Source organism: Accipiter gentilis, chromosome 15 (assembly GCF_929443795.1).
Source record: "Accipiter gentilis chromosome 15, bAccGen1.1, whole genome shotgun sequence".
Classification (NCBI taxonomy): Eukaryota; Metazoa; Chordata; class Aves; order Accipitriformes; family Accipitridae; genus Astur; species Astur gentilis.
Genome location: NC_064894.1, coordinates 5,466,562 through 5,478,687, shown reverse-complemented (window position 1 = coordinate 5,478,687; position 12,126 = coordinate 5,466,562). Strand labels below are relative to the sequence as shown.

Genomic DNA, 12,126 nt, shown 5'->3' with positions numbered 1-12,126 from the left:
GAGAATGCCAGCAAAATTCCATATGTATGCAACACAGCAAGCAGCGCTAATAATATAGATACAAAGTAAATAATACTGTAAATTATGACAACAGCTTTTGGTACTGTCACAGACGTTCTACTTCAAAAGTCGTATTAGAGGTATATTCAAAAAACTGGAATCATATGGATTATAAGAGACGTTTACTCATCGATCAGCAATCCTACCTTTCTGTTTCAGTTGCGGAGCCTTTCCTAGTTTGTTTTTGGCTGCTATATCTTTCCACTTTCCTGGACTGCCTGTGAAATGACATGTCAGAAAAGAAATAAACAAAGAAGAAAAAGAATACAGAAATATGAAGATTATTTATTAATGTATTATAAAGGTAATAACAGAAATGGTTGACAGATGAAAAAGTGACAACTACTGTCATGAACAGGCTGGTGAACTCGAGGTTGAAGACACATTGCACTGATTAGGTTTGACCGGGGCTGATGGTGTGAAAGTTAGGAGGTACCAAAACAGGGGAGTTAACATTGATCCTGACTGAACCTGTAGCTAGCTCCCACTTCACAGTCTGTATTTGATTAGAAACAACACCTCCTCGTAGGCCTTTTAGTCATCTCTTAACAGCATGAAAAAGCAAATGCAGAGTAGACAGCAGGAAAAAAATGTTGCAGAAAGCACCAGAAGATACTAATCAAATGTAAACTTTAAAAATTGCTTTTAAATCTAAAATCCAAAAGCAAAACAAATACTGCATCATATCAGATTTAAATAATGCTGTCACTATATTAATAAAAACTTGGCTTTTCAAAAATCTCATTGTATTAAAACTTGTTAAGGTTTTTTAGAAACAGTTTAAAACAATTCTATTTTTTTTCCTAGTCAATATAAATAAGTCAGAAGTTTATTTCATTTCTTCACTCTTTTCCCACATAAATCTTTTATAGAATTCATCTGACATTTGGATAGTGAGGCACTAGTTACCTCTGACAACCTAAGCATTTACTTTGATAGTAAATAAAAACAATGAACGGTGATATGAGTCAATAAATGTAAGAAGGAAGGTAAAGCATGTTTCACCATTATGACCCAGGACTATAAATATACTATGAAAATCTCTGCAAGTCTTGTGTGTTCCAAAATTTTCTTTACTATCCACAGTAATGTGAGCATTTACCCAACAGGATTTATGATTTGAAACCTTTGATAATCATGAATATATATCAGTTTTTCAGAATAAGAAGTGCATACAGTATTTCAGGAGTGGGCTAAAGCAGGAAGCGATGATTATTCATTGTTAGATCAGAAATGTTGACAAACCCTAACCTGCATCTTATGCTGGTGCAAGAAACATATATAGCAACTTGCAACGATATAATCAATGTCATATATTAAGCTATAAAAGAATTACTGTGGGCAAAACAAATAGATAAAAATAATATTTTAAAAATATATTTTCTTTTTAAACCTTTGTGGTTATAAAGAGTAATCCAGTGTCTGAACTGGAAGATACCTAAACAGCTGCAACACCAAATTATACCCAAAGAACATAATCACAGTGCATTTTCATGATTTGTACCCACCGTAATATTTGATGAGCATTATACTGTGATGCGGTATGCTCCACAACAAAGAAAATACTGCAGCAAAATACAAAATGCTTTTTGCATGAGCAGAGGTCATAACCTGATGCTTTCCAGGTTTTAAAAGAAAATACTTTCTTACCAAAAAATATCATCTCGGATTAAAAATTAAAATCCTTTTTGTCCTCAAACTATTTTCTCCAGATTTATTTTTTTTATATTCTCATTGCTTTTTATTTTTTTTCTTTACCAGGCCAAATACAAGGTGGATACACAGGGAAACATATTTAATGTTGCAGCTTTACTTAAAAGCTAAGTATTTAAAATTATGGTTAGATCCACTGAATGCAGCACCATTATCACTCAGATGATGTCAGCCTTTTCATTTTCTGTTTGTCTGGGTATGGGGCTTATTTTTCTCTTACTCCTTATGTCACTTGCTTAGACTGTGACATAATGTGCAATGGAGAAAAAAAGCACATAGTGACTACTCCTTGTAGGATGGAAAAGCTGAGAGCAGGACATCCTTTCTTGTGAAAAGTGACAAAGTAATATATAGCACTGGTGAGCCGAATATACTTATTTCTCTGCTCTCTGGCTGTCCTTGTGAGCAGCACGCATTAGATCTATGTTTAAAAATCACAATTTCCTTCCTGTTTCTTTCCTCTTGCTAAGAGGATGTTGTATACAATTCCGTATAGCTCAACAGCCTACTACAGCACTTGCAGCCCTGAGTCAGCTTGCGCACAGTGTGGGCATTGGCAGGTACGTATTTACAGGCAGGGGTGCTTTCGTGCCATATACAAGGTACGAAGAGTGCACTGGGGATAAGAACACTCAAGTCATACTCAAATTTACCTCTTAAATGTACTTTAGAGGGGATTAAATAGTATCTGTGAACAATACATACATATACGTACTTATACATAAAAAGAGAAAAAAACTTCATATACAGGGGATATATATATAATATACTATAACCAAGATCTCATTTATTTGGAACTATAATTTGAGTAAATAAGGATACCTCTGTGCTGCTCCAGGTTTAGCACTTAGGTGGTCTACACTGTCCTGTTTTGGAATGCAAGACTCCAGCGTCCTTGTTCTTCACAAAATTTGGAAACATGGATATGAATTTGGACAGAATGAGCAGAAACAGAGAGATGGTCACATGCAGTGAAGGTGGAGACATGCAGTCAAATACATAAACCAAAAGCATTAAGGCCCTATCTGATGAGAAAGGCTATATTTCTCATTTCCCCTTCCATTGATTTAATCCATACACTTTAAGGAAACGTTAAAATTTTTAGACATAATATCAACAATCTAAGATGCAATAAAGTATGAAAGAATGAATGAAAGCCACAACAATATTGTTAAACGCCTTTATACACAGCAGCACTGTGGCTTAATAGTTGCCATTATCCTTCTTGAGAATTAATCTACAGTATTTTCATTAGATTAATATATAAACCTAGAGAGAATATCTTCCCTTAGTAATCTGAAACATGCGTATTTCGTCATATTGTGAAATTCTCCTGAAAATGCAGGTAAATTTCATAATTTCATACATTCTGATGAAAACTTCATATTCTGTTGCCAGCCAGTCTGCTACAGTAATAATTAACAACAATTCAATAGCAAATTAGAATAACTGACTCAGCTTTCTTTTAAAAATTCAAATAAAGTTCAGACTATTTCTTAATGTCTGTATTATTTTCATTTTTGCTGAAGCTGTTTAAGAACCTCAGAATTTGTTCACAGCTTTCAATTTGGCATAAATATTATTAGCTTGTTGGTTTATTATTAGTTTTTTATGGTACAGATGGTCAAAAAATTTTTTTTCTTTATAAGGTATATCAATGTCAGATTTTTTTTCAAATATCAGATTTGGCTTTTAATGAGAAAACTCCGCAAAATTTGCAGTCCACTAATAATCCAGGGTATGTAATAAATTTGCATCTATGCCTCCATTAGGGTGAGGAAATGGTGACATTTCTCTTGAAGGTCAAAAATCTACCAAGTGCCACACCAAATCACCAATCAATAAGGCCTTGTTACATATATAGACAAGCACTATATATTATTTTATATAGAGACAAGCTATTCACAGTTCATGTTCCAATGACCCACGTGGCTCAAAATATTTATCGCTGTTGAGTGTAAACAAAATCTACGCAAAGAAATAGAATTACATTCATATCAAAATTAAAAATTACTAAAGTGACAAAATACCATTTTTTTAAAATTCAGTGTCAAACATTTAAAATGGTTTATTACTGGCTTGTACAAGAGACCTCAGTGGTTTGCAGTGAGTCTGGCCATTTACGTAGCCTTCAAGCCATCAAAAACGTCATGTTCAATACTTCCTGATTTTTCCTGAATATTTCTGAAAGGCTGGATCTACACGGTATGTGAGCTGGGAGGTCACAACTACTCTGAAGGCTTGGTAGCTCCTCGCACTCATTCCTAGCACTTCAATTCATGTCTTGCAAAACTGCGTCCCTGATCAAGTCCCACAGTTCCTGGAAAGACGGGAAAGGATCATCCAGGCCATATCAGTCTGCTGCTGGCAGTGCACTACAGCTGGCTTCAGGATGACTCGTGGACAAGCATTCTTACAGATGCACGCATGACCACCAAAAGGTACTTCTCCTAACTGAAAGTACATGAGAATTAATTTTTTAAAAGGCTTATTTTATCCGGTCTCGGTTATATGCTGAACCTATATGCAGACTTCTCAAAAAGAACAGTCTGAATAAAATTCCCACCTACCATTAAGTGCTTTCATTCTCCTTGTTTTTGTCATCACTTACAACTTCGCAATTTTGCAGTTCTCCAGTTACCAGAAAGTCTTTCACTTTAGACAGACTTTCTAATTCTAATTTCTAATACAAAACCCCCAAAACCTCCCAGCAATGAAGCTATCAAATTCAAACCAAAAACTATTCTTTAAAACGTTTTAAAGAAATACATGATACTAACCAAACACTTGCTAATTCCTAACACTGAAATAACATATAACCCATGTCTTCATCTTGTCAAGGTACATGGAGGAGTCACTTTTTCTGACATGGCAAGTGAACGAATTCCAGAATAACAGCAATCTTGCCAAGACCTTTACTAAAATTGATGTTATGAATCATTATTGATAAATACAATGTTGCAATAACTGGATTCAAACGATCAAAATTAGAAATAATGCATAAGTCATACGTTTAAGAAATGTATTCAGAAATAGATCTTCTTGATTGCACCCTATATGCAAATTTGGCCAATTTGTAAGGTAAATCTGGAATGTACTCAAATGAAGAGTAAGATGACATCTGTTGAAGTCAATTAATCTGTGAAAATACGATTTGAAAGCAGTGATAAACAGTTAGTCAGCTACCCCTGCTGATCCACCAGACCCTCATTCCCTGACACCCACTGCCTCAGTTGTGAAATTGATACAAGCACGTCTTAAAAACCCATAAATTATTGAACCGAGTGGTGTTGGCCAACTGCTAGAGCTATGGGAAATAATCAGAATGAATGGAAACTTAAAGAGTAAAAACCAAAGGTAAACCACCTTTGATTCCCTCACCGATACTCTCTCTACAGACAAGGTGCGCTATTATTTTGTATTGGGCATGCGATGCAAAGGAAGACCCTGGAACTGAGCGGCTGCAGCCAGTCATCAGGATTGGAGTTAGCCTAACCTCCCCGTTGAGCACTGACTGCATCACTGGGATTTGGTGACCAGATTCCCTGCAAGACTTCCAAGCACAAGAAGGTACTCATTTCGCTAAGAAAATTAGACTGCTGTTTCTCTGACTCGAAATCTTTCCCATAGCAGATTGTATATCGTACAGATGCTTTACTGTAATATGGTTGCTAACAGGTATTAGATTATTTCAGTCTCATTCCACGAAACTTCAGCTGACATCAAAAGGCTTACAATTCTGCATTAAGGATGGCAGTACTTAGATGAAAACCTCATTTCACCGATATGTGATATGATCATGATTTAATTCTAATCACTTCAATGACAGCAAGGTTTTATCAACTCTGATCCACTGAAGTCAAAGACGGTCTTTGCATCAGCTTGAAAAATGCGAAGCAAAATTACTTAAAAATGCCTAAAAGATACAAAGGACATTTGTAAACTATTAATAGCTGTCCCATCAAAGGGATGTGTTGGCAAAATTTCTAGAAAAGCGGTATCTGTAAGGGGGGGATAATTTTGAAATAATGTTTCACAAATTTAATTTTGTAATTTATAATGCTGTCTTACTCAAATAGAAAAAGAAATGCTATCCAAACACAATTACACTCTTCCCACCTTGTATTAGTGGAATACATCCAGTATCAAGTAAACAAGACAAATTACAGTACAAATATAAGTACTGTGGATAGACTTTAGCAGAAGGTAAGCACTAGCATTACAGTAACTGAGTTTTATCCATATACCAGTCTTGCAGTTTTAAGTGCAACTTCGTAAGAGTTTACACATGTACGGATTATTTACATGAACCATCTGTATCCTGTCATTTACTGTAAAATAAAAAAAAAAAATTGAAGGGAAAACTTTGACCTTGCATCTCAATAAGAATTATAATGTCTGCTTAAAAAAACCCCCAGATCTATCTGGAAAAAAAATAATAATAAAAAAAATTACTACCGCCAAGGCAACGGAATCCCCAAACTGATTTGAGCAGAAAGTTCATGACAAGAAAAAAACCAAAGGTGCTTCTATTAATCACAGGTGGTATTCAGCATTAAAAAAAAATAAAAATAAAAAAAATTCAAGCACTGGTATTTTTAGCCAAAACCTACCTTGTTAGGAAAACATGTTCCACGGAGACCATCCTGATTTGGACAGAATTTACAAACAGTGCCAATTTTTACATACATCAACTAGCAAGTGTTATCAAGACTTCCAACGTATCAATTTGTGGGTTTTTTCCCTCTTAGAAACAGTTTGTTAAAAAAAAGGAGAAAACCCCAATAAAATAAAAATAAGCACCTAGACAAGAATAGGTTGTACAACAAATATTTACCATATTATAAAGCACCACAGTGAAAACACCACCAATGTTTACAGAAGCAAGTAAAAACAGACTAAAGAACATTAACACAGATGATGTTCTGTTGTATTAGACATCTTATTTCATGGCTTGTGACCATTCAGGCAAAGAGAAGACTTGAAAAGACATTAATTCCTAGGTGCTTTATAACCGTTCAACAAAATGCAGAGATGGTATCTAAGCTGCTGTTTTATTTTGGGCTTCTGGAGGTTGTAAGTCTCTCTCTACTTATATGCGTACTTTGAAATGTCAGTATACTCCTCCGAGAGTGCAAGATGCAGTAAGCCACTTTCCACTGGGAGGAGTTGACTAGTACCTGTCATCCTCCGGAGATGCATGCTGGATATGAATCCTGGGACTAGTAGGTCGTCTCCTCTCTAGGGAGGGGGACCATCTACCCCTGTTTGCCCGTTCAATAAAACAGGAAAAAAACAGGATATTTAGTTTGTGATAAAATTAAATATATGGGATTTGGGACTGGAAAAATACCCCAAAAAGTCATGAAAGTGTGTCATTTAATTATTTTTTCTAGCAGTTTTCTAAGCCCCAAGTATGCTATTCTAATGGCTGTTAACTGCAGCAACATTACAGCTGAAACAAAGAGAATGTGTGCCCAAAGATGCAGAATTTACACCGATATAAATCTTTTACATAGTGTACCATTAAGTTTTCAAATATTCTTAAATGATAGATGATCTAAAAGCCTGTCATTCGCATAGAAAGTTGTAATTCCAAACTAGCAGAGATTTTCAAAGACCATATGATGGTCATTTTCTGTTGACTACTGGCTGGTATTTTGTTAAGTTCATGGCTGCTAGCTCTTTGTACTGAAAAATGCATTCTCAATAAAAATAAAGGACTATAAGAAAAATTCTAAGGCATAAAGTGACCCTTTTCTGGAACACAATGAGAGATTAAAGGTAAATTAATTAGCTACAACTAAGCTACACACATTTGTGTACATGTACTGGAGTAATTTTTTTCCTTTAAAAATATATATAGAAAGCATGTGCAGCCAGCTTCCTCTTCTGTTCGTTTCTCTGTATCCCTGCAGTACATGCCAGCAGAATATGCTGTATAATTCAATTTAACAAAAAGGACCTGAGCTGTGAATGCAAACTGGTGTTTTACATGTTTGTTTTTTTTAAAAAAGCTCATTTAATTTAGAATGATACATGTTATCTTACAGACTGGTGTTGCTTATTCTGTTGGGATGTTAAGTGGCTGCGTACGTATAACAATTTACAAAATCAAAATATACTGAAAATTTACAAAGAGCAAAATGTTTACATAAACTCTGCACAACTATCTAATATTTCACTTTCTGAGGCCTCCTTCCAGTCCACGTTATAAGGAAAAGGGTTTGATTTATGGAACATGCAAATAACAAAGTTTTCAAGGAGATTAGCATCACTTGAACATTAAGGTAGAACTTTGAGAAGTTTCAAGAGCAAATAGGTTGTTAGTAGTTAGTTTCTTTTTCTCTCCAAAGCAAGAGGTAAAGAAAATGTTAATGCATCAGTGCACTCAAAGCCCTTAATATGCTGATATCCACTACAAATATGAAACAGCATTTGATAGAATTAACTGGGTCATGCAGTATGAACTTTGAGAACATGCTCTCTTTCACTGAATGCTGAATGACTGTGAGCCACAGTGCAACGCAGACAAACATGCAGTAACCTAGTCCTTTACACGGCTGAAAAGAGCTGGAAACAATACGTCGCATACCTAATGCAAACACTTATTTTACTGTACATTATTTTAAATGTAAATGGTGATATTCAACATAACCGTTAAAGGCATGCAATATAAACACCTAATACTTCAGACTTACTAAAAAACCTTAGAAAAATCAACATGAAATCAGGACAGGTCTTAATTGGATCAAGTGACAGCTCCAACGTCTCTGTTACCTATTTACGAGTAGGTAACAAGTCACTGTTCGGCTTTGTACCTTAAGGTGGTAGTGACCAGCTAATAGCAAACACCCTGAAGATCTTGGAAATGTTTTGATTCCTACTGCAGCAAAGCACCTCAGAACAAATCTAACACCACAGCTGCTGGGCTGCATTTTGCAGATGTGCTGACCCTGTTGTACACGAACTAATCCCTGGGCTGTGCTCAGATCCCCACTGACTCACCTCTCAGGACCAAAGCATACAAACAGTACCAATCTGTACAACTGCTCTGGCGCTAACTGCTAAAATACACAATTGCTTGCAACATAAGAAACTTAGAAGGCAAATAAACGCCACACTAGATATTATTAAGTAACTATCACTGCCTGCAATCTTATATCAGTCTGGGGAAGATGCTGTTACGATGAGAAACCATTGCTGAATCAGTTCAGAGACTGCACTTAAATCTCACGCCTATGTGCTTTCCTAACTGGAGGCTGGGGGTTGCATATTTCCTCATTCTAAAGAAATGGTGCATCATTTATAAGGAAAAAAAGCACAATATTTGCGACACAGTGAAAAGGACAATAAAAAAAATCATAATAAAGGAAGTAGTAGCAGCAAAAACATTTTCAATGGCATTAGAGGATATTTATGACTATATTATAAAAGTAACAATGGCCTTGCAGATCATCACAGGAACTTCAACAATGCAATCATTTTGGAAAAAAAAAAACAAACCAACAACAAAAAAACCCCAGCTTGGAATAAATGGGTAGGTGGGTGGGGAAAGAAAAAAAAAAGGCGAGAAAAAAAAAATAAAGGCTGGCATGGTGCAACTGTATACGTGTATGCAGTAGGGGCTGGATATTTTTGAGTATCCTAGTGTATACTGCGCCAAAGAGAAATACATGACGGATTAAGTTCTGTACTAAACGATTCCATTTACCAAATAACTTTGGCAGGCCTGTGTCAGGGCAAGGACAGTTTGCCAGTCAAGTTATACAGACTTCCCTTGCTCAAATGATGAGGCTTATAGCAGCAGAAAAGAAATGTCTTTTTATTGTTGTTTTGGTTTTGGTTTAGTGCAACTAACGACTCATATATCCCAAATTTATATATACTGCTGAAAGTAATTTTTCTGCTGGTATATATGGGTCAACAAAATGACTGGCAAAGCAGCATCTTAAAAACCAGTAACTAGTCTGACCATTCCAAATGACAGGAATGATGTTGTATAGTTTAAGGATCAAAACCATTTCCAACAAATCATTGTCACAGAGAAACAGGACTCTATTGTCCATCAGTTAGACACAGCCAACACCAAGTTGTTAAAAAAAGCTCAAGTGGACTATTTTAACTCTTGATTTCATATTCAATCTAATTTATACCCTCTAAGACAAAAGATTGGGTGGAATAAGTAGAAATAATTTTCCATAGGTGAGTACACTCATAATTTTGTTGAAGAAAATATACAATGCCACATTTAGAAGTCTATCTTTATATTTTGAGGTCTAAAAAGTCTAAATTTTAAAATAAAATCTACAATTCCATTTGAGGGGTGGGGGGAGAGGGAACACCATGAAAACAACTAACAATACCTTTAACATAGGTCCCTCAAATATAATGATAATAAAGTGGTGCTGCATAGATTGGACTTCACAAAACCACGTAGCGTTTCTCTTTCTACAAGCAGGACCAACTCTACACCTGATGGGTGTTTGTCCAATCTCTTCTTAGACAATCTCCAGTAACGAAGCCAAAACAACCTTTTCCATATTGTCTACTACAGTGTTTCATCATACTTGCTTTCAAAAAAGCTTTCCTACTGTTCAAGATGAACCCAATTTAGTGTATTTTAAGTCCCTTATTCTCATCTTGTCCAGCACAGGAACAAAATGCTTTCTGAATACCTTGAACTTAATTCTACGTTCTTCAAACTGAAGTCTCCTCTATCATTACATGCAACTGACCACTAACCTCACGTTGAAGTGTAAGCAGATACATCCAACAGTGGAGAATTAAATCTTCTAAAATTAGCTTACCCCAAAACAAAAATATTAATTTGGTGGGTTTTATACATTAAACATAACATCCTCCAAAAATTGGGCTGTGTTGGAAAAACATCATCTATGTTGGGAGAAATAAATTTAAAAAAGTTTGTCCTAATTCCTGTGTCAGAGCCACACAGGTCTTATTTTCAACAAAACCATAGTGGAAAATTTGAATATGACATTCTTAAAAAAGAGTTTTCTGCACGCCCACGAAGGATCCCAAGTCAAAAGCACCTATTTAGGACTTCTAAAAGAAACAAGTAAAAAGTTTCATAGCGATGGACAATTTTTCTGGATCAGGCTCACAGATGATTTGGTAAAACCACGTGTTTAGTAGCCGTAGAGGCAATTAACACAGACTAAACACTTTTCTTTACAATGAGCTGATGAAAAATGCTGCAGATTCTGTGCAGTGCCTATAGGACAGAGGTTGCTGGGCATGAATTAGAAAGACACAATAGAACTAGTTAACATCAGTGACAGGTGTAGTTTTGAGTATAATATTTTAATTAGAGAGTTTACAATTGGCAGTTACTGTTTCACTGAATATTCAAATGATGGGTGGCATCTTGAAATAAAAGTTATTACATTAAATAGTTGCTTGTAGACGAATACAGCTGTATATATCTACACACTTAGTTCTTAATATGAGGCTATGATTTTTTTTTTTTAAATCTAGAATGATAACCTGTATTTCATTCTGAGTGGCCTTATTTCTGTCATACTTTTTTGTTTTTTTAATAACCATGTATATATTATCTATGATATCTTGAGCTCAATCTCAAAAAGGAATGGACTAGTGCAGATCCATCTGATTTATCTCAGAAGAACATTAGTCACTCCTCTGCAACAGGGGCACAACTTGAGAAAAGCAAAGTTCCAATTGAGGAGCATTAAGAAGTGGGGAGGAGAGGAAGGGAAATTCCACAAAAAACTTAGGAGAAACCTTATCTCAAAGGGAGAACTACATTCTTGCTGCCCTTCTTCACAGGTCCTCTCCCACAATAATGAAAATGATGCAACTGTTATAACCACCGCACTGTGGGGACTGACAAAGCAACTTTGCATTATTAACTGCCACGCTAGTTCAATATGTATCGCACAGATGAAATTGTAATTCCACCACAGTCCCACTCAATGGGAGCCTATTACTGCCTTTAGTGAAGCTAAAATCTCACTCACTCTAAAATGGCATAGTTCTTAGCCAAAAACACAGGCGGTGAGGAAAAATTCCCTTGTGAAACAATCCCATCTGTCAAACACACCAGTAGTATTTGGTTCATCTAAGATTTTGAATGAAGCTATTGTAATATTAAAAATTCAGAAAGCATCCATAAAATGCCCACACGATATATGACAGAACAATATTTCATTTAAATTGCAAACATGTCTTCTTAAGACTTATGTGAGCCTTAATATAATGTCACAGAGTGAAAAAAACTGAATGCAGCGATTTGCCTTGTAATTGCAAAAGCAGATGCAGCAGATTAGATTAAGAAAGCAATGGAGTTTGGCTGGTTTGTAGAAAATACAT

The 12,126-nt window shown here is 35.5% G+C and overlaps 1 protein-coding gene across 50 annotated transcripts in view; it reads right to left on the bottom strand.

The window, feature by feature from the left end:
• RIMS1 (regulating synaptic membrane exocytosis 1) overlaps positions 1-12,126 on the bottom strand; it is a 335,886-nt gene that overhangs the window by 98,496 nt on the left and 225,264 nt on the right. For 25 of the 50 annotated variants that reach the window (XM_049817970.1, XM_049817920.1, XM_049817954.1 and 22 more), the window contains 3 exons: positions 6,954-7,037; positions 2,596-2,673; positions 207-278 (listed from right to left, as the gene is read on the bottom strand). In XM_049817970.1, coding sequence (XP_049673927.1) covers positions 207-278; positions 2,596-2,673; positions 6,954-7,037 — 234 coding nt within the window. The remainder of the gene's footprint in view (positions 1-206; positions 279-2,595; positions 2,674-6,953; positions 7,038-12,126) is intronic. The other 25 variants (XM_049817932.1, XM_049817941.1, XM_049817963.1 and 22 more) reach the window with 3 other exon arrangements.